The sequence below is a fragment of the Ammospiza caudacuta genome, chromosome 12, assembly GCF_027887145.1.
Source record: "Ammospiza caudacuta isolate bAmmCau1 chromosome 12, bAmmCau1.pri, whole genome shotgun sequence".
Classification (NCBI taxonomy): Eukaryota; Metazoa; Chordata; class Aves; order Passeriformes; family Passerellidae; genus Ammospiza; species Ammospiza caudacuta.
In genome coordinates this window covers 7,464,317-7,487,608 of record NC_080604.1, presented here as the reverse complement: position 1 = coordinate 7,487,608, position 23,292 = coordinate 7,464,317, and the positions used below count along the sequence as shown (strand labels likewise).

At 38.3% G+C, this 23,292-nt stretch overlaps 1 protein-coding gene across 1 annotated transcript; it reads left to right on the top strand.

The window, feature by feature from the left end:
* Nucleotides 1-736: 736 nt before the first annotated feature.
* LOC131562907 (inter-alpha-trypsin inhibitor heavy chain H3-like) lies at nucleotides 737-20,700 on the top strand. The gene is made up of 21 exons (XM_058812699.1): nucleotides 737-826; nucleotides 4,738-4,761; nucleotides 5,895-6,061; nucleotides 7,068-7,172; nucleotides 7,596-7,758; nucleotides 8,426-8,536; nucleotides 8,995-9,120; nucleotides 9,531-9,647; nucleotides 10,400-10,568; nucleotides 10,886-11,011; nucleotides 11,254-11,435; nucleotides 12,421-12,606; nucleotides 12,912-13,051; nucleotides 13,448-13,602; nucleotides 16,207-16,221; nucleotides 17,024-17,074; nucleotides 17,450-17,563; nucleotides 18,136-18,340; nucleotides 19,432-19,604; nucleotides 20,085-20,196; nucleotides 20,295-20,700. The coding sequence occupies exons 1-21, from the start codon at nucleotides 737-739 to the stop codon at nucleotides 20,422-20,424; spliced, it is 2,661 nt and encodes an 886-aa protein (XP_058668682.1). The 3' UTR covers nucleotides 20,425-20,700.
* The last annotated feature ends 2,592 nt before the right edge of the window (nucleotides 20,701-23,292 follow it).

Genomic DNA, 23,292 nt, shown 5'->3' with positions numbered 1-23,292 from the left:
GCAGGAAAAACAGAAAATAAAATGTTTTGTTATGACTGAGCGTGTAACGCCCAGTTCTCGAAGTCTGTCTTTCATTAACGGGTGAAATGAACCAGCTAAAAAGTTTAAGGGAGAATTGATCATGTCAAGGTAACAAACGCAGGAAATGCCCTGCAGCTGCACGGTCAGCGTGCAAGATGCAAACCTGGGAGCTCGGACCTGGTTTCAGCCACCGAGATGAATGGGAACCCATTGAATGGGGAGTTTCTAGGTTAGACAGGATACGTGTCAAATAACGATACCTAAATCGGGTACCTGAGTGATACGGAGGATTACAGGGGCGCTTTTGAAATGGAGCTTAAATGGCTTTCACAGACTGCAAGCTCTGTTATGGCTGCAGTAAATTTGAGCCAGGGAAAGCCTTTAAGGAAGTATCAGAAAGATGACAGTTTTCATTTGGGAAAAAAGTGGGTCTGGGGTGGAGATTAATGTCAGTTGCCAGTGCGGAAATGGCTGAGAATTTCTGTTTGGAGCTATTACATAGAAGAGACGCTGCTGAAATATTCTGTAAATTCTTTAAGAGATTTTCTAACAGTATTCTGTAGATTATACTAATTCAAAATTCAGCGCCTGATTTTTCCCGAATGCCTAATGCTTAATCCCACTTCTGTCATTGGGTTATTTATTAACACTGGGTAAACAAAGCTTTATATATTTATGCATATCATTCCAATTGCAACCTCACTTTTTTTCCAAAATGGAAAAGAATCTATTGCTTTGTATTTTAGTATTGATTCCTACCTTTGCATCCTCAGACTTCTTGCTAACACATGTCAGAAACATCAAGGTAAGTAATCAACCGTGTGTGGGTTGTGGGTCTCCCACTCCTCAGAGATTAACTTCTTGCAGTTTATCAGCATTTATCAGAGAGTTCATACAATGCTGGCAGCTGGAGCTCTGTCTTCTCTGGTACCCCTGGACACAGGATAAAATCTGGAATTCAGACCGGTTGATCTCTAATCAGCCTCAGTTTTCAATCAGTTCTGAAGTTCCTCTCTCTTTCTTTTTAAAACATCCCTTTCTTCTGTTTTCCCTGTCATCACCATGTAATGGTGACATGTTTTAGTAAAATATTTAAATGTGTAAAGCAATCAGTGCTGCCAGAGAACTGACTTTGACGCCTGTTAAGGAATACAATGAAAAAGATGGCTCTAAGAAGCAGAAAACAGAGCTGTAACATGGCATAAAGATAAATGCCCACAGTCCAAATGACATGGTAGGATTTTTCTCAAAAGATTTCCATGTTAGCACAACATGAGATACATCTCTCAAAGGAGCCATTCTGGTTTTGACTGGATCTCTGAGTAAGTGCTACTTGATGTTTTGCCTAATTTTCTTTGGTTATCTTGCTGTCCACTACTCCTCACCTCCATAAATTATTTCCCTCTCTGTCAGTGGCTGTGCACTCCGAAAAGTTACAGAGGGCAAATCTCTTTAGGGAGCATTCTGAGTTACTAGGTAGAACAGGACAAAACAATTTCTGGTTGATTGTTGTTGATGAGGTTATGACCTTTGCCAAGATTTTTTCTTTGAAAATCAGGATAGTAACATGCCTAACTTCTAAAAGTCAACATGAGATCTAATGCTGCAAATTGGAAACGCCAGGGATTCCTATTATTTAACCATCATGTAGCCCAGATATAATGTAGCTTTTTCCTACTGATTACTATAGTGTCTGGAGTTCTCTGTGTTTTACAATGCTGAAGCCTTTCTAAATGGAAGACTGCCAAAACTCTGTGCAATGCTCCATCTATGCATGCAGAGCACTATGAAAAAGCCAGCTGATTCTCCCAGTTTTGTTCTGTACTTTATGCAAATGTGATTTGATTGAAATGGAAGAGATTGCTCTGTAGGGTGAAGGTCTCAGTGCCCATCTGTGTCTTGGCCCCTTTGAGCAAGCAGTATCCAGTGCTGAAGCATGGCTGGGATTCTGGCTGTCTGGTGACCTTTAAGCTGTCAAAGCTGCTTTTAGACCCCCAGTCAGGTATGCACAGTTGGCAGACCCAATTCTGCTGAAAATGGAACAAAAATCCTCATCAGTTCCCTGTTCCTATGAGCTGCATTATGGGCTCTTCTCTGTGGCACCCAATTGGCATCACTTGGGGTGATGGAATCTTCAGTGCTGCTGTAGATTCAGAGATAATTTTCATGCCTTGTTTTCCTATGTAGCATTTAGGGATATATGCAAATTCCTCGTTCTGCACTGTGGATTCCCAGAGGTCACTCCAAGATAACTGTACAGTCTTTGCTGAGTCTTTTAGTCCTGCTGTGGTTTAGTTTCCCAAGCTGTACAATCAGAGCTTCTTTCAGCAAGTACTGTAATCGAGTCCTGTTTTCCCTCTCTGTTTTCCTGGGAGTTCAAGTTTCTCTTTTACTTTCCAATTTCCATACATTCTTTGCACCTCTATTCTTTTCTGCTGCCACAGCAAAACAGTACTAAACAAAAGAAGTTTGTTGCTGTTGCACAACTGAAAAATAATAGAATTCTAATAATCGGTGCAGCTGGCAAATATGTGAAAATAATACAGAAACAGTTTATCAAGTAACAATAACCCAGGGTAGAGGATGTTAATTCTCATTTTAGTCTAGAATTGCATCATCATTTTGATTGGCTTTTTGCCCACATAGCTCGGAATGACCTTGATTTAGTGATGGCTCAAGGTACAGTCAAGTGAATCATTAAAAATTAAAAAACCCAGAACAAAATCACAGACTTAGAGTCACGTAATCCCCTCCCCTGCACAAACAGGGTCAGCTAGAGCAGGTAGCTGGGTGATGTCCAGCTGGATTGAGTATCTCCATTGGAGATCAGCCCAAGTGCAAAGTGAGTAATGCCTTTCACAGAGAGATTTTTCTGTAGTTTCAATGGAAATTGCAGAGCACCCCTCAAAATATTTACAGAATCAAAATAGAACTCATTCAAAACTACCACTGAAGCTGTGATTCTGATAAAGAATGTGCACAACAGCAATTCTGTAAAACTCAAATGAAGGTACAGTATCTTTCAGTTTGGAAGCAGTAGTCAGAATTGCAGAATTTGTAGCTACACATATTTTTATAGGTTTATATATTTTTTTTTTGTATTTTGTATAAACTGTGTGGTAATTCTACTGTAAGGAAAAGTTTGCACCAAACAAATTGGCATTTCACAGAGTTCCAGCTTTTCATTTCCCAAGGTGCATACCTCAGTTTGGGTATTGTAAGGGGAAATGACAAGCTGTAATGACAGTATGGATACAGAAAAAATATTTCCAGTATTAGAAAGGTCAGATTTGAGTTGGTGCACACTCTATACTGGCATTAAAGAATGCATATATGCTTGTGAAAAGGAGAGATGGACACACAGAAATCATCTGGATGGCGTTAACAGTTTGAAAGATGAACCTAAAGGAATTCATACTGACATTTTTTGCTAGACTCTCACAGCAGAAGAGAAGCTTCCTCCCTCAAACTTTGCACTACCACAGATTTAATATAGTGTTTTGAAAAAAATCCCAAAATAAAGAAAAAAATAACCCTCTGTATTTCAGTTTCCAGCTGGGAAAGGCACTGAAAGCCTTAAGTGTACTTGAGATGTGTGTCTGAATTGTTGTGTCCGTACCCCTGCCTTTGATGGAGCAGGTAAACACAATTCCACAAAATGTGACCCCCAAGGCTCTTGGAGCCAGATGAGATAAGGTGTTTGCAGCTGAGCTGATGGGAATTGAGTTTCACAAGCTGTTATTTTAACAGCACTCAGGAAGTTTGTTCAGTGCCTGTCCTCTCTTTCAGAACAGAGTACAAGATACTGTTGTACAGCTTCTGATATTTGCACTACTCTGGGAGCAAATATTGGAAAAAACCCCCCACATTTTTAACTGCTTATTTTCCCCCCTCCATGCAGCTTTTTGTAGTGACAGCCCCTCCTATCTAATCCTGCTGAATTACCTTCCTACCTGGTCATGTTAGGATGAGAGGCTGTTGGGCTGAAATAGGAAAATTTAGGAGCCTGAAAAAAATGTAAGGCTGCATTTGCATGACAGTTTGGATTTGTGTGCCAGGAAAAAAACTGTGCAAAGTGGGTTTTTATGCTTTGATACAACTCTTCTTTTTCTTCCAAAGGAAAATAAGTTTGAAAAGAAAGTATGTACTGCAGGACTCAGATTTGGGAATTCTCAATAAAAAGATGTTACTATGAGGACAAGATATTTTGGTTTTACTTGAGGTTGCCACACAGCCAACCCTTACTCAAGGAAGACCTATCAAACAGATTTTAGTGTGTTCTTTAGTCTCAATGACATTTAATTATAAATGGCCCTGAGCATTTGAGCCTCTTTTCCTCTCATTCTCTCTCATATTTCAAAGGTCTATGTGTATTTTCAGCTCGAAGAAGACACTGTTTTGTGTCTCATGAGCAACATAAAGTCAGCAACATTCAAAGTTTAACTTACCATTCAAAAACACTGTATTTAAGGTACACTAACATCAAATGAAAACCAAAAGATTCACCAAAGCTGGGAATGCCATAAGCAAAATAACTCCGACGCGCCTCATATCCCTTGCTTGCTTTTCCCTCAAATTTACTTCAGTTTATTAATGAAGACCTTTCTCAAACCCGGACTTCTAATTTGTGACAACTACACAGATGCTAAGAGATTTATTTCTAAATGTAGCTTTCCTACCTAATCATGATTTTTTCCCTTTCTTTTCTCTTTACAGAAGCGAAATGCTGATAATGACTTGGTGAGTAAGGTTTGGTTTTGTCTGGGCTACCAAGAGTTTATAGTGACAAGAATATTCTTAATGTGTTCACAAAATGTTTCTGTGAGTCCAGTCTGAGCAAATGGATATTTCTGAGTGTGTGACAAGGAAAACTGCCCAGAGCTGCCTGTTTTGGGCAGTAGGACTAACTAGACAGTTGCTTTCCAAGCTCTGATGGAAGCTCCGGGACAAGGAAAGAGAATGAACAAATTATTTTTAATCTCATTGTATTTGAATAAATACCTAAGTTCTTTTGAAGTCACCTGCATATCTCTAACAGACTTTTATTCTATGTTGGTTTTGTTTTTACTTTTATGTTGCAGCTATTGCTAAGGAAGGCAAGAGACCTCATCTCTGGGGCTGATTCCACTTGGCACTTGGATTCCCCTTCAGCAATGCTTAAATGCTTTGATTGTTTGGGGACCTTCTCAATTAATCAGCAGAAACCAGACCCATCATAAAACCTCCAAAGTTCCTTCCAGTTCTGGTTTTGCTGCCAGAAGCAGACCTTGCTGTGGAGTTCCTAATGGGAACATCTGTTGTTCCTATGCTTTCACTTAGTGTCCAGAAACCTTATACCTGAACATTCAAAGAAAATAAATATTGCCTTGCCCATTTCCTTGTTTAGAAAAGTCTGATCTCCAGCTGGGAGGAAACTGAGAATAATATAAAATGGAATTTGGAGACATTTGGGCTATTTTAAAACAAGAGGATTACTTACATCTCTGCTCTAGGAGTCATCCACTCCTCTGATAACCACAGTCACTAATACAGTGGGGCAGCAGTAAAGAGCTGTGCTCTTTGAATAACCATAAAAAGTCACTTACTCAATAGAGAAAAAACCTATTCCTATAATGGCAGTATTTTTGGTGGTAGTATTTTGTTAAAGTCTATAGTTATGACTTGTGGAATAGCACCATCATGTCAGTGAAATAGATATCCAAGGAAACACAGCTGTGTTCCAGTTCTTATATTAGGTCTTTCTTTCTTTTTGCTTTGCAGTGATCAATGTACTGCTGTGGTTTCTTTTTAAAAATATGATCACAACTGATTAATACACATATGAGTGTAACAGCTAGTGCTCTTTTTGTCTTTTTTCATTTCTCAATTTACAGGTTGTCAATGGGATGGAAATCTATAGCATGAAAATTGATAGTAAAGTGACTTCCCGCTTTGCACACAATGTCATCACCAGCCGAGCTGTCAATCGTGGAAATGTGTCCAAAGAAGTTTTCTTTGATGTTGATCTCCCTAAGACAGCCTTCATTACCAACTTCAGCATGTGTGTAATCTTTACAATATTGTTAAAGAAGACTAAAAATCTGTGCTAATTCAGCTGGGAGAAATGGAACCCGAGTGTTCATTTTTACTTTGCCATTTGAATAGATTTCTAAATACCTCCTGGGTAATTTTCTGGTACTATTAACTTAACATGCAAGATATGTGGAGAAAGGCAAACATTGGTACATCTGTAGAAAAGATGACTAATTTTCAATTATTTCTATTCATCATTATGAATAGAAGGGAACCTTAGGGAATGTGGGACCTTTCCTGCAGATTCATCCACCTTTTCAGAAATGCCTCTTACTTACTGTGGTATTATCAAACCAGGAAAGTTCCATTACTTCATTTCCCTGATGGCATTATAGCTTAATTTATCTCTTCATTTAAAAATCATATTTGAATGAAAGGCAGAAAGTAGAATTATTCTTTTACATTTGTACCTTTAGTTGCAATCATGTGCAGTTCTCCACCATGATGAGCCTTGATTCAGTTAAGCACATCCACCTCTGCTAATCACACCATGCCTGCTTTATCTCCAGTGAAGAGGAGCACTAGCTTTAGGACACAAACACTCATAGAGCATCTTAGAACTTTTTTGGTAGAATGAGGTGATGAGAAGTGGCTGCTTAGTCCTCTAAGGAGCTCAAGGATGAAATGCTCCTCTGTAGATGATGCCATCTGGACAGGTGAGTCACATCCAGAGTTGGTTTGCCATTAGATGAGATGAGATGGTGAAGCTGCTGAAATGCAGGAATATGGCGGGTGTAAGTTGTGTTGCTGTAGCCCAGTTTTGATCTAATTTAAAGTAAAAATTAGTTTAGATTCTTTTATGACACTGAGCACAGAGCTCTTCATTCCAGCTGAATTCTCTCAGGAGCCTGGCTTCAGTGAAAGGGCCCAAATCTTGGCAATAGCAGGTCTCTGAAAGGTTATTAGCAAACAAATCAATAAAGGGAGAATTCCTGTCACAACCTTCCACTGAACTAGGACTTTTTCATCTGCAGGACAATTGATGGTGTCACTTATCCTGGAACTATAAAAGAAAAAGAAGCTGCAAAAAAGCAATATGAGAAGGCTGTTTCGAGAGGACAGACTGCTGGTCTTGTAAAGTAAGGATCATGTCCTGTGGCTTCCACACCATCACTCCATAGCAGACTGTGAGATTGGAAATGCTGTGTTCTGGCACTTTGCTGACATTAAGGGACAAAAGAACAATCATTAAGTTAAGTTATTGTAGCACAAATTGTAGAAAGGAAATACAGCCTCTGACTGCACAAGCACTGTCTGCAACTATGGAAAGGCTGTTCCTGCAAACTTTCACTGGCTTTGTGGGACCTATTCCTGGGATTAAGCTCAGTGGGAAACTTGAATAAATTCTACAGGTTGAGCATAATTTTGAGTATTGATTGATGATTTTTAGCAGTATATAAAAAATCCCATCTTTGTTTTACTTCTTTTTGAAAATCATATGCCACCAACAATAAATACCATGAAAGAGGATAAAGATCTTTTTCCTACCCACTTAAATACAGAGCTTCAGGAAGAAAAACAGAAAAATTCACTGTCTCAGTCAACATTAAAGCAGCCAGTAAAGTCACTTTTGAACTCACATATGAGGAACTGCTGAAGCGACAGTTTGGAAAATATGAAATGTTCATCAAAGTGAAACCAAAGCAGCTTGTCAAAGATTTTGAGGTAAATGGCAAACTGATCAAATTTGACTGTAATTTAAGAGATGATGGAATTCTGCATATCTTTTGAAAGTGGAGTACCATGGTCATTCCCATTGGTTCACAGGTGAGCTAAAGGCCATGATAACATTTCTGATAACTCATTTCCATGAGTCCCATGGGGATAACTCATCAATTCACTTTAATGCAGGCTTTTACTTGTAAACCTGACAAATTTGCTCATCTACTGAGCACTCCAAAAGAAATCTTGTATGAAAAACTGAAAAAGCTATTGCAATGCCTTGGACTAATTGTATATACCCTTATAGCATAAACTCCAGCTTTCTCACCTGACTGTGAAACAACATCATCTTTAAATTCTGGGATACTGCAGCTTTTTGTGTCTATCTGCCTTGATAGGATGCTAATATCTAATTTTCCAACAAGTCATATTTCTATTAAAGTTTACTTATTTCTAGCTTTGTTTTTAACTTCTGTGTCTGAAAGGGTCTCTGGCTGAAGATGTGTCCACCACACTAGTGTAGATTTGGACTGCTATTATGTATTACAAAAGTAAATTTCTTTATCTTTATGAAAATCCCTCTTTCACACCTATAGTTACTGATCCTCCTGTAAATGGCTGATGTATTGTGGTTTAATTAATGACAGTAATTTTTTAATTAATATTTCAGATTGAAGTAGATATCTTTGAGCCCCAGGGTATCACTGAGCTGGAAGCAGAAGGAACATTCATCACCAATGAGCTACAAAATACCATTAAAAAAACTTTTTCAGGAAAAAAGGTAAATTGATTACTGCATTCCATGATTTACTTATTATGTTTATAATTCTGAAATAATAATTTCAATGCTAGCAATGGCAGCAAGAGGAAACCTGGATACCAGTAAGATTATCTCTTATAGAAAAACTTAATTACTAACAAGTAGTTTTCCCTTATATGGGGGTAGTAGAATTCCTAAAAGATACAACAACTTTATCAAAGTTGTTGTTCAGAGTGAAGAGCTGACCCAAGGGGAAGTACTCATATGGAGAAAGCTGTGGAAAGCAGCCTTCTGTGTCAGTTACCCCCAATAAATTTCTAAGTACATATGGATTCATACAATCTAGTAGCTAACCCAATAAAACAGGTTATTCTTATGACTGTGAAAATAAATATACCAGCTTAAAAAAAATGCAGATGTGTTCTGTAGGAGATTTTCAGCTATTAAGGGTCAGATCTAAGGAAGGCTTTTCTTTTCAGGGCCATATCTCTTTCAAGCCAACCCTCGACCAGCAGCGAAGGTGTCCAAGTTGCTCAGAGTCTGTCTTGGATGGGGATTTCACTGTAAAATATGATGTGAAGAGAACAACTCCAGATAATTTGCAGGTAAGTCTAACAACTTGAAATTCTGAACTGTTGAACAGTTGAACTTGCACAGGAAAGGTCAGGGAGCAGCAAGGGCCAGCTGTTTCCTAAGGCAGCTGAGTGGGAGCACTCAGTGGGCTCTTCAGGGGGGGATCCAAAACAGTGGAGTCCATGGATAGGAACAGATACAGGTGTGACACAGCTGGAGACAGGACACTGTAGCTGTTCTCACACTGTAGCTCAGTGTCTAAAAGCCCAGTCTTGCACCTAAATGACACCCCTGGGCCCATGGATAGAGGTGAGACTGATCAGGGCCATTAAAACTTTTTAGGCCGCTCAGAGGCTAGACATTAAATGAGAGTAATATCTCCTTTATCTGTTTTACCTTTATAATGTACCAAACTTTTTGCTGGTGGTGTTTTCTTTTTCAGATTGTCAATGGCTATTTTGTACACTTCTTTGCACCAACAAATCTTCCAAAGCTGTCCAAGAATATTATTTTTGTATTGGATACTAGTGGCTCAATGTCTGGAAGAGAAATAGAACAAGTGAGTTATTACATTACTATGGAGTTCCAGTGAAAGAGCTGGAACAAGGTGCTGGGAGGGAGATGGTGCTGGAAGGGACGTGATGCCTTGGAGTGCACATGTGCTGCTCAAGCTGTTACAAAGTGGCTTGATGGTGTGACCTCTCTAATGCCCAGTGCCAGATGTACTGGTTTGCAGTGTTGCTGTAGAACAAAAATCTATACATTAAGCCTTTATTTACTTATAAATGTCATTAGTTCAAAACTCTAAATATCAGCATTTCCAGAGAGTGCTGTCATGTGCTTGACAGTTCCAAAATAAGCTGTGCATACAGATTATGTGCATTTTCTCTGCTCACTCTGTGTCTGGGAAGCAGTAGCTCTTTTCAGAGTTATGACTGAGCTAATGTTTGGAATTTTCAGGTTTTGGTGCTGCATCAAAATATCCAGGCATGCTTGTTTATGAGCTTCTCCATTGACCTAACTACCCATTTGCCATGCCAGCTTATCTCAGTGTAAGCAACCAACTATGATGGAAAAACAGATTTTCATCTCAGCTGCAAAGATTTACCAGATGTTATTGCTGCTGACTTCCCTAGAGTTAGTCTGAAACTGGCACAGGGACTGGCAAGAACAGAACAAGCTCAGAATTTTTGCAATATATACTGTGTAGGAGTAAAAAATAGCCCAATGCTGAGAGATTAATGATGTCAAACCTGTAAGCACATATCTGTTAAATTTTGAATCATGTATTTAAATCTCTTTGCCTTACAGACAAAAGAAGCACTGCTAAAAATCCTAGATGACATTAAAGAAGATGACTTCTTCAATTTCATATTATTTGATAGTGAAATATCTACCTGGAAAGAAACATTAATCAAGGCCAGTCCTGAGAATTTGGATGAAGCGAGGAAGTTTGTTCGGCAAATTTCTGCTCAAGGCCGTAAGTACTTGACAGGCCTTGCCAGTAGGTCATTGTGTAAGTTAATTTATTGATTGATTCTGAACACAATGCTACTGTTTGTTGGGGTTTCAGATTGCTGATGAGGCACTCCTGAAGTTCAGTTTTACTCAGAAAATTTGTCTATTTCTCTTTATGTTTCCAAAGTCCAGGTACTTTTCTATCTAGACTTGCCCCTGCTTGTAAATCCAAATCTTTCATTTTCTGTAATGTAATAAAAGCTCTTCAGACCCCAATGGAAAATGAACCTTTACTTTGACAGCCTTTGCTGAACCTGAATTTCTTTGTCTACCTCATAGTGACAAATTTACATGGTGGTTTGATGAGAGGTATTGATATTCTGAATGCTGCTCATGAAGAAAACCTTGTGCCCAAGAGAAGCGCTTCTATAATTATCATGTTAACAGATGGTCATCCAAACGTGGGTAAGTTTGTGTTGGATGGAATAATAAAAGTAGTTCATTAACTAACAAAAAATGCTAGTTAAAAATGGCCTTCATCTTTCACTTCTGGATATTTTCATGATTTTAATGCTACCAGAATCATAGTACTAAATCAAGCTTTTGGTAATGTCTCCTAAGAAATCTGAACATGCCAAGTCACATTTCATTTTGTGATCGTTGTATCTATTTTGAAAACAACTCAACCATTTCCTGGTTTGATGCAGGTGTATCCAATACTCAGGAGATTGAGAAATCAGTGAAGAAGGCCATTGATGGCAGATACACCTTATACAACCTTGGCTTTGGCAGTGGTGTTGACTATGGCTTCTTGGAGAGGATGGCACTGGAGAATAAAGGATTGGCCCGTCGGATTTACCCTGACTCTGATGCAGCTTTGCAGCTTCAGGTGAAGTAATTACCATGTACATGAGGTCAGAGCTACATAAGGTCAGATAACTGTTCATGTTCTTATTTTCAAATAATCAAAGTCCCAGTGTGTAATCTGACACTGAGATGCTCCAGAGTCTGCTGTGATCAGAATATTAAAATAATAGAATAGTTTGATGTGGAAGGGACCTTTAGTTGCATTTAATTTCCCCCTTCCCTTATATAAGCAGGAAGTGCAGGGACAGTAAAAGGGACATGCTGTGGGGTATGGCAGGGAGTTTAAAACTTGGCATAGGGTGACACAACTCACAGTTCTGAAGGACACTCTGGTGGAATTTCTGCAGTCATTGCATCTCCTGCACCTCACAGATCATGTGGTTAATGTCCTGTCAAGTGACAAAAAGAGTAACAAATCATAAAGCTCTAGATATTCTTTCTTAAGAAACTCACTGCAAGCAGGTGTATCTTACCACACTCCTGAGGCATTTTAGAGTTGTATAAGACATGAAAACTGGTATAGGCCGTACAGGGTAGTCTTTTTTTACTTCTCACATTCCAGTAGCTGCCATTCAAGGAATTCATCAAATAATTAGATATTAGATTTCATTGCAAGCTCTGATAAAATCAAATGCCCAATCTCCTTTGAGTATGTTACCATGTCAGTATCTGCAGAGAAGAGGTGTAGAAAATTATCAAATAACAGGAGGCTTGGTATCCCTCTTGATTTATATTGATGGAACTCATCATCCACAGCACATTGTTCTCAAATATTCTTCCTTTCTCTTAGCAAGACTGAAGAGTTTGTATGTCCTTTCTCTTTTCAATTTTTTGTAGATTTCTAGGCTTTACACTCTGAGATTTAACTAAATATCTAAATATTTCTTATAAAATACCCTTTTAGTTTTCATTCCTGGAATAGCAGGATGTTTCTGGTTACAGATCTACCCATGAACTAAAGAAACAATGATAGTTAAATGTTTTCTTTTTTTCTTTCAATCCTACAGGGGTTTTATGATGAGGTGTCAAATCCCATGCTCATAGATGTGGAGTTAAATTACCCAGAAAATGAAATATCAGACCTAACTACTAACAGCTTCAAGCATTTCTATGATGGGTCTGAGATTGTGGTGGCTGGGCGCTTTGTAGACAGCAACCAAAACCATTTGTCTGTGGATGTAAGAGGTGAAGGTGTAAGTATGGATTTCTTTGATTTATGTAAACTATACAAAATCTCTGAATGCTTCTTTTGCCTCTTTTGTGATGAACAAAAGTGCCATGTGTATGTGGAATACTGGGTTATGTTCTATAGTGTACATCTCTAAAATTCCCAGAAACAATGGGACAAAATTCCTCATACAACACTGGCAATTTTCTGGTGTACAACCAGACTGGTTTTCGATTTCATAAGATTTTCAGGTGTGAAGATCTTAGTTTTTGGGAAGTCCTGTCAGTCCCTGGCTACTTGTGATGCAGAGAACATTCTTACTCCCAACAGGCTCAGGACGCCCTGTCGTACACTACACAGCAAGGAGCTGAGCAGACAGCTCAGGCTTTCCAAGAACAGCAATACATATTTGGAGAGTACATTGAAAGGCTCTGGGCTTATCTTACCATTGAACAACTCTTGGAAAAACGGTAATTATAGCTGGAATTATACCTTAGCTCTGAACCCCTCACAGCCTCTGAGTCCTGCAGTTTCTAGGATGTGAAGCTGACATTCACATCCCACTGAGCTGCCAATGGAAAATCATGAAAATCAGTGAGGGAAATCCACCACGCTATTCTCCTCCCTAGCCTCAGTACTCATGTTTCAGGTTGCAAATGAAACAATTTTAAATTATTGCAAGGATAAAGCACAGTTTTGCCTTTCTCTTGGACAGCCAGTAGAATCAGAAGTGCTCTTAAGCTGTAACAGATATATCTTATTGATAAATTGCCTGCAGAGAAATTACTTTACTTTAAAATATGTAATCTGACATGTGGTGAGTGATTCAGCAATCACTGATGCTGGGAGTCTCTTTCTGTATTCAGCATTACAGCCACAGGAGAAGAAAAGGAAAACCTTACAGCTCAAGCCCTGGCTCTCTCACTAATGTACAAGTTTGTAACACCACTGACATCCATGGTGGTAACAAAACCAGAAGAAGATGGAAATGAAGAGGGGATTGCTGATAAACCCACTGAAGGTATAGACATCTTCACAATTGTACTGTATTTGAGAAGCTAAGAGTTCCTTTGATGTTGGCCTAAAGAAAGGCTTTCATGTGGGCACAGTTTTAAATATGTATCTGCAAAATCTACTTTCCAAGCCAGGCATGTGTGTGATTTATGCAAAATTACTTCTCATTGTAAAGCTCATTTCCATCAAACTATCCTTCATTATTAAATCATATGGGCAAAGCACTATAAATTTAAAATAAATGTATTTTAAACTAAATAGAAAAACTATTACAGAAAAAGACCCTGAAAACCAAGAAGCATTTCTAATCTAATAATCCAGCTATATTCAGATGACTTACCATCACTTTCTCCTTTATTTTTCTACATACTTCAGCCTAGGGATAGATGTAACCTCTTTCCACATGTAAAGGGAAAATTTGCATGAGCTCTTCCTCAGGCAGGATATATCAGGCTGTAAAAGGATTGAGATTACTTATGTAAAACACAACAGTCATATATATATTGCAGAAAGAGAAGCAATTATATTGAAAACACACAATTTGTTTTCAACTCCTCTGATACTTTAGCTAATTATGAACTTGCTCAGTGAAATATTATTTTTCCTATAGTTCAGCCTCTCTGTTTAACTCCTGTGTATCAAATACTCTGTTCTCCTTCTCTTTGGCCAAGCAAAGCAGTGCTCTGTGCTCAGTGTGCCTCCCAGCCACCCTAACCTCATCTCCTCGTGTTGTTTGAGCCACTCTCATCCCACAGGTCTGACAGAGGCTTTCCAGTCTCTTCTATCACCATCCTTTATTTTTTCTCCAGTTTTTGTTTAGAGCCCCTGAAAGTTCCTTGGAAGCTCTGTGTGGGCTCTCTGCTGCCTTCTAGATGAAAAAATTTCTCATCTCCTGATTTTGGCATAGGAACTTGAGGCATTTTAGCATAACAGAGATACTGGAGTTTGGTGAGGTTTTTTCAGCTGCAGTAGGTCCTGAGACCAGTGAATTTCTAAGTGCCCTTCAACTCTGAATCATTCTTCAGGCATTCTGCTGATAAATTTTTGCATTATTTTTCATGACTCCTATAATGGAATACTGACATAAAACCCCTTCATGATTAATTTAACATTCAAGTCACTACACAAGATAATGACTTTAAAGTTTGCAGCTGCTCTCCATAACATGGAAACCCCCAAACATGTGTCAAAAGTGACATCCACTCAGTCATCTTCAGTTCTTTGCTTTCCCTTTCCAGGTATTTGTAGTATAAAAGCTCTTTTCTGAACCTCTTTCAAAGGAAATCCTCTCTGTATATAGATAATGTAGAGCAGTAATAGGAGAAAATACTCAAAGCTCTGACCCTGTGTAAGGAAAAAACCCAATTTTACTCACCCTGAAATCTCAATTCACAAATCAATGTAGTGAATCATCCAGTCAGTACTAACAGAATCATCTAAATGCCTGGAAAACCACAAAATAATAAAACCAGTAAGGAACATTTTGCAATATAGGTATGGCACAACAATAAAACAGTTCCAAATAGAGCTCTTGTCCCATACATAATAAATTGCAGTTCTACTGCCATGCATAAAAGCTTTTTACTTTCAGTACATTTCTGTTTGACCTACAAATACTGTGTTTTCTCACTGGGAAAATGGCATTTAAAAATACTAAAGATAGCTGGTTGAGTTTTCAAACGGTTAATTTTTTTTACAATGTTTTATTAGGGCCATAATCCTTCCTGTTTAATTGTATAACTGAAACTGTGAATTTCTCTTTTTCTTCCTTTTATGTCTTACCTGCCCATGGTAACAGCTGAAGGTATGTGAATTTTTCTTAAATTTACTTAATGTTTTTAATAGAAATGAATTTTCTACATTACTTATTTGATCTAGGATGCAATATTTTCATAAAGTTCAAGAGGAATTAATCAAGATCACGTTATGAATAGATATACAACTTTTGAGATGTAAGTAGTGGTTTCAGTTCAGTTCCTGTCTCTGGTGATTGCAGCATCCCATAACCCAGAATTCAGGCCCAGTACAAGTCAGCTGCTCTCCAGGGCTGCCACCAGGGCCTCCCAGGTACCTGTGTGTAGCAATCTCATACAAAGATACCTTCATCCATGCCATGATTGCCACTTCTAAAGCACAGAGACATCCTGACAGAATTTCAGATGTAAAAAGAGCAGAAGAATAGAAAAATGTGGAACCAGGCAGGCAATTCTTCCTTCCCATAAGTGCAGTTTAGAAGGTGGCACAGAGGTGTCAGAGAACAGCAGGCTGTCCCAGTCCCAGAGAGAGCAAACCCCAGGGAGATGTTACATTTGTGCTGGGAAGCAGGGTGTGCTTTCAGCCCCTTCAAGACTGTTGCTTTGTAGCACTGTTAAATAAATAATTTTTATTTTGTAATATTTAGAAATTTATACATAATTACAAGATTTTTGGGTTGGTTTTGGAAGGAGGAAGGAATGAAGTAGGTGAGATTGGGTTTTGTTCTTTGTAGCCTCTAAAATAACATTTTGTTTCATTCAAACAGGGATGTTCACAGGTCCTTTGATGGGTAAGTAATTTAATTTATTTTTCTGAATGGAGCAGATTCTGTCAACTGAAATTACCAGAGGCAGAGATGCTTTTTCTGGCAGTACAACTGGACTTTCACAAATACTACCAAATTCTGCTCACTGCTGAAAAGTCAATTAAAGATTGAACAATAGGAGGTGACAGAGCTTCAGCTAAATAGTTTATAGGGAGTAAATACCTGTTCATAAACCATCATTTTTTTCTGAAAGCTGTTTCCCAAGAACAGAGGATGGACTTCACTTTGCATTTCCTTTGGAATTATATAAATCCAAGGACTCTGATGTCAGCATCTCTGGCTAAATTAATGTGTTCAGTCATTTGTACAAAAAGCATCTGTTTTATTCAAGAGACAGCAACTGATCCACCAAATTCCTGGCTGGGCAATCCTGGAAATGGGAGAGTTAGAACTATGGTTTTACTCTGGATATTAGTGCCAATCTCTCTCTAGTTTTTTCAAGTTTTCACTGAAAAGACTTAAATTCATTCTGGAAAAAAAAAAAATAAAACAAACAAACAAAACCAACTCAAATGTCAAAAAATCAGAAGTTTTCAATGGATGATGTTGCATTTCCTTGCTGACAGTTTAGTCCTCACGTCTGAAATATTTGTATCCTACAGATAGATTGCTTGGGCTATATGGAAACCCTCAGAGCAATTTAGACTACAAGTGAAATCTGTGTCTATCCTGAAGATTTTTTTGATTTAAAAGCAGCACACAAATTGTCATTCCATAGATTACATGCTTTGAAAACTAGGATGCAATTACTGATTTACCTAGCATATTAACTCCCTGACATCTTCATAGGCCATGCAATTTTCCACTTTGGTGTGAGTTTTTCTAACAATTTTCTTTCCTTCTGCAGCTTCACCAGTCTATCACACATATGCATCACCACCCACATGGTATACCAGTGGTGAGTAGTTGGGGTAGTGTCTGTCTAGGAGAACAGAAGAAGGTATTTAAGGCTAAATTACACAATTCTTATGAATATTTTCAATATTTCCTTTCCATAATAGCAGCCATTTTTTTTTAATTTTTAAGGGGCAAGTATTTTAATTTACTGTTTAAACGTCTCTTAGTGTCTTCTAAAGATCAAGTAATTGAAATTATGTGTGGTCATTTTCTCAGTCCTCCTTCCCATCAGTAATTTTTGTGCTGATAACTGCCTGTTTACTATTAAATAATTTATATTTAGTTATTAAATTTAAATATTAAGCAATATTAAAGGCTCATGTGCAACTTTGACTCTGTGTATCACTATACAGACACCTGTGATTTGCCTTTACAGTTGATGGAGATCCACACTTCATTATATCATTGCCACAAAAAAAAGATGCCATTTGTTTCAATATCAATGAAAACCCTGGCATGATCTTAAATTTAATAACTGACCCAGTTACAGGTGAGTTTTTAACTTTTTTTTTCTTTTAATACAGGATACTTTAACAAAATGTGTTTAAAGGCTATTTCTCTCTTTATAATGCATAAGCTTTTTTTCCCAGCAAAGCTAGCAGGAGGTCCTGTAGCTATGATAGCTTACCATTACCATGACTGTTTTCACTTCTTGTAGCAAAATGAACTTTTAAACTCACTTTAAAAACCAGTGCAAGGGTTGAGAGTAGTAATTTGTCTCAGTGAGTTGTAGTAGAAGCAATAAAATAATCCTTAGGTCACCAGTTTGTGGAATACCTGGTAAAGAGAGACTGATGTCACTCAGACTCTGTACCCATCACAAACCCTCTGTGCTTAGGGGAAAATGGAACTTTTCTCAACAAAATGATTGTTGGCTTTGTGGAAATTCACAGAACAACCCACAGAATATTATTTTGCTTTGGTACAAATATTCACAAGTAATTCTGATCTATTTTTCAACTCGTATTTAATTTCTTAAGTTGATAAATTTTCAAGACACTCCTTGACATCAGTTGATCAGGTCCTGTCTATAAAACAATATTTGTTTTATTTCTATATTAGGCATCACAGTCAATGGAGAACTTATTGGTGATAAGAGAGTAAATAGTAATGCAAAGATCCAAAACTCATATTTTGGAAAACTTGGTATTGCAAATAAGCACCTGGATGTAAAGTTGACAGTAACTCCTGAGAGGATCACAATTGAGAATGGTGATGAAAAAACAGGTTTCACCTGGCTGGACTCAGTCACCTTGCAACAAGCAGGGTAAGACTTACAGAAAGGGTATCAGGCTCTTGTACTACTTTCTACTCTACTTGAAATATTTTTAGATGTTGATCAATAATAAACTTCTGAGATTTGTGTGGCAATCTACAAAAGCAATTGATTCAAGCCTTGCTGAATTCTGCTCTCTACTTTGTTGCATAATTGCTGAATTTCACAAATTTCTCTGTTCGAAATAAGTAAATGAAGACTTTTCCCTGATCTTCTATTGCTCTGACTAAGGTGAAACTAGATTTGGTATTGTGCTTTGTACAGCAGCATCTTGCAAATACTTAAGGAGTAATTTCAGACATAGTGTGTAATCTTTCAAAGGCATAATAGTGTTCCAAAAGCAAATCTCCATTTTAAAAATTGAACTTGTGGCAGTTACAGAATTGGTATATTTTTTCTTGTCAGCAGGTATATTTCTCATGGGATCTATTACAGAATCATTTATACCTGTGCAAAAGGTTTATAGAAGGAACATGCAACATTTTCTCTTCCTCCTCCTTTACATTTCATTGTGTAGAATAAAATCCCTGCCTTCTCAAGGCCCAGCAGTGCAGCAGAAAGAGCAAGCTTTAATTCCTACACATGATTTTTTTATTGTGATAAACATATGGGTGATATTACTGACACAATCAGAAGCAAATCTTCTCTATCCCAGCACTAAAATAGGCAGTTGGGAGTTGGCTTCTCTGAAAGACTAAAGGAAAAAGTGTCATGTAGCATTCAGGCAAAGAACTGATGGTTTAATAATAAAATTTGTATCACTGAGCATCAGGTGCTCTATCTACATATCACAAACCTGTCTGTAACCAATTACACTGTTAAGGGACGGGTTTTGCTAAAAACATCTTACTGAAAAGTTAAAGGCCAGGTAGCCTTTTCCAGTGTCATTTCATATGATTCTGTGACTCTCTGTGAACCCACAGAGAGACTCCATGGGCCAAACTAGGCAGCAAACCCTCTCTCTTAAAATGCCCTGAGCAGTTTATAAAGCTACATTTGTTTTTACTTCTCACATTTCTTTCTGTTGCTGTTAACTCTGGTAAACACAATGTTCTAAGTCATGTTTTTCTTTTTTTCCTCAGATTAACTTTGATAATTAACAGGAAAAAAAATCTGGTGCTCTCAATGGGCAGTGGTGTCTCATTTGTTGTTGTTTTACACCAAGTGTGGAAGAAACATCCTCTCCACCAAGATTTCCTGGGACTGTATACATTGAAAAGTGATAAACTGTCTGAACAGACCCATGGATTATTAGGTATGATTTTGTTTAGCCTTTCCCTGCTGATCTTTCCTTGAGGCTACATAATTTATAGATAGAATATTGTACTTATGCTGAGAATAACCACACCCAGAAATTTCAGAGATCAACATATGGATTATTTGATTATTTAAAAGCTGAGGACTTGGAAAATATGTAATAAATTCAAGAGAATAGACCACACACCAGGTGATGATATCTTGAAGGATATCTAGAAAAGGCTGTAATTGTTCTGTGCAGTCAGAAACTGGAGCTTACATGCAGATGATGTGGATACAATTCTGGGTTATAAACAGGAAATAATACCAATAATACCTCAGGCATATGTTCAGTCTTACCTGAAACTTGGTGTTAGCTTATCCAATCCAAACTCTGAAGGGATATGAAGCCAGCACGGGAATGTAGAAATTCTGGGATTTCTGTTTGGTTTGCTTCTGTTTTAATGTCTGAAAAGGTAATTTTAGCTTCTCTTTTTAGGGCAGTTTTTCCGGCCCATTGACTTCACCATACTTGAAATTCATCCTGGCTCTGATCCCAAGAAACCAGATGCCACAATGATTGTTAAGAACAATGAACTGACAGTAACAAGGTACAAAATAATGAAGTCCTTAGGTAAGATTTAGGCAAGATTGCTTGTCCAGGTGCAGTTCCTACCTCAGTACTCCATGGCTGTGTTTTGCCTTTCAGGGGCTGGCAGAAGGATTACAGAGGAGATCCTGCACATGGGGTTGATATTCCCTGCTGGTTTGTCCATGACAATGGAGCTGGGCTGATAGATGGTGTTCACACAGATTATATTGTTTCCAGTCTCTTCTAAGTAACTTCCTCCAGAAGCACAGGCAGACAATATTTGTCTGAAAGAACAGTATTTTCAATGTATAAGATCTATTCAAAGCATATAAGCATACATGTTTAGCAAGGACAAGGGATGATGGATTCTCACAAAGAGTTTTACTGAGTATTTGATCCAATCTGAAGGGCAAGATCCCTCATCCTCTGAAGTGACCTCCTTATTAGGTTTAAAATTCTGACTTAAAATGGTACTTTGTTACATAACAGAAACCCTCTACCCAATTTTTAATCAATAATTGAGTGTCAGGAGTGATTAAATAAAAGTATCAATACTCAGCGTCTGGTTCTGTTATTCTGACAGCTCAATGTTCTCATGCCAGTTTCACAAAGCCCAGGGTGCCAGATGCATTTTGAAATTGGGCACAAGAGGACATCTGACAGCCCAGCCCAGATTTTGGGATAATCCCGTGGTATTTGGAACCACCTGAGCTCTTGACTGTGCAGAGCTGAGGGCTGCTGCCAGCACAGGAGCTGACTGTTGGCATCCAGGAATTCTGTATTTTAGCATTTTAATTTGAACCTCTCTTGGGAATGTCTGAACCTTTATAAATTAATGAAACACCAAGGTTGCAAGCAGCACTCACATTTGAGTAAGGATAATTTCTTTTGGACTGTATCTTTCTTGAGGAAGACCCTTCTTTCTGTTCCCATAAAAGAATTAATGGACACATTCAGGGTAAGTGCCCCATTTATTTATATATTCATTTTTTACTGCAAGAAATTGCCAGCTCTTACTTCTAAAGCAAAAAACCCACCCAACCAAAAACATGTACTCTCCCTCGCATATTTCTTATTTACTTCAAGATTTATTTTAAACAAATCAGTCACAAAAAGGCAGTGGAAAAGCAGAAAATTCCCCAACAGTAGTAGGACAAAGAAAGTCATTGGGTGGAAAACTAGAGTGTAGAACACAGAGAAATGAGGAGTGTAGTGGGAGAAACAGGTGATAGAAGATATGGTAACAGCAAATGTGGCTAAAGGTAACAGAGGGCAGAGAGAAGCAGCAGACAGTTGCTCACAGTTAGATAAAACATTTACTCCTCCTGCTGATGGCTGCTGGTTAAAAAGAGAACTGTGGGGTCATATCCTGTGAGATATGCATAGATCTGTTACATATACACTGACACTATTTTGTATTGGAATTAGAAATTACAAAATGCCAAATATTCATGACTGCATCTGCCTTCAGCTTCTGAACAAGGGAAGGGAATATAGGAAATCAGAAACCCACCAGAACTCACCTTGGGGCTTGGAAAGCACAGGAGGAGAGTGACTAAACAACAAATTAAGTCAAAATTCAAGTGAAAAGTGGAATGGCACCTACTTACAGAATGGAAAGCACAGTGCAGAGAGCAAACAGCACTACATGGATATGGCAGCTGCAGCCAGGCACACCAGCAACTTTGGGCTGCTGCAGAAAGCACAGAAACCTCTGTCAGCACAACTTGTCTATTCAAAGTCAGATAAAATCTTTGAACAATGTGAGGAGTTTCTATTGTACCTTAATAAATTCCCTGGCCCAGAGCTTCTTTGCAGCAAGGGAGAACTGCATTAGCAGGGCAGCAGCTGCCTGGGAAAGCTCAGCACTGCAGTGTGAGTACAGCTCCCAAGCATGGCCTGTGCCTGACTGAGCCTCACTTAAAGCAGAGGGTGCCAGGTGAAAGCTGCTCCAGCCTTGAGCCACTGCTGCCTGCTCAGTGCTGTTTGTATCCCTGCTGCTGGCAGCAGGTGACACACAGACACCCCACAACTGAAAGCAGGGAATATTTAATTTACAGCAACTCTGCTGATATAACCCTGGATCAACAGCTTGTGATTCAAACCCCAAGTTCATCTATAATGGAATCAGATTGTGAAGCCTGCTTTTGATGCAGTGAAGTGAGCAATCTGGTACTTCCAGTTTCCAAATTCCACAGTTGGTCATGTAATTTGTGCAGCAAAATCAGCACCTTGAAAGTACAAGCAATTCACACAAACATATCTTGGCATTGTGTCTGCACAGCTCTTTCAAAAACCAGGCTTCTAATTACACAGTTTGTTTTAGATTATTGACTTTGGCAAGAAATTGTTTATCTTTTAGTACATTGCTTTAAAATAAAAAGGTTTTTCCAGTAATCTATTATTGGCATGATAGGAAGAAACTTTTGTTAAACTGCCTATAATGCTGGCATGTTTACAAGTTCAAAGATACAAAGGAACTGAAATTCTAAAACAAAATAATTTTGGAATTAAAACTTACAAAAAGCAGAAGACTGAAACTACAGCTTGGATATCATGGGCAGAGGCTTCTGTGTGTGTGTTTACTCTGCAGTGTTACCTCCATGCACAGCAGGTTGGGTTTGAGATGTTCATTATTTGTAAAATTCTTCCAATGTTTGCAAAATGTATGAAATGGAGCCAAAAAAAGCTGCTAACTTTTGGGGTTGAAATACAATGTTTTGCAATCAGAGGTTTTGCAACCAGCCAATGGCTGTTCTGCAGATGTTTCCAAAAGGGAGCCTCAGAGACTTTTGCAACAATGAACCAGAGCACAGCTGGTGTGGGTTTGCATCACCCCATTCACTGCTGATTCCATGAGCTTTGAATGGTCTCACAGAACAACCCCCAAGAGAGCCCTGATACAGCAATAAAATAGAAAATGAGAGACATGGTAAACTAACACTGCCTCAATCTTCATGGTGTTCTCACAAAACGCATGGTTCAAGAACACCACCATCTATAACCTGATAAAGTCCTAGAGATCTATTACTGTTTGCATGACACATTTGTTGGCTTGGATGATTCCACTACTGATTTTTCTTTGGAAACTTAAGTCCGTGTGTCCATATCAAAC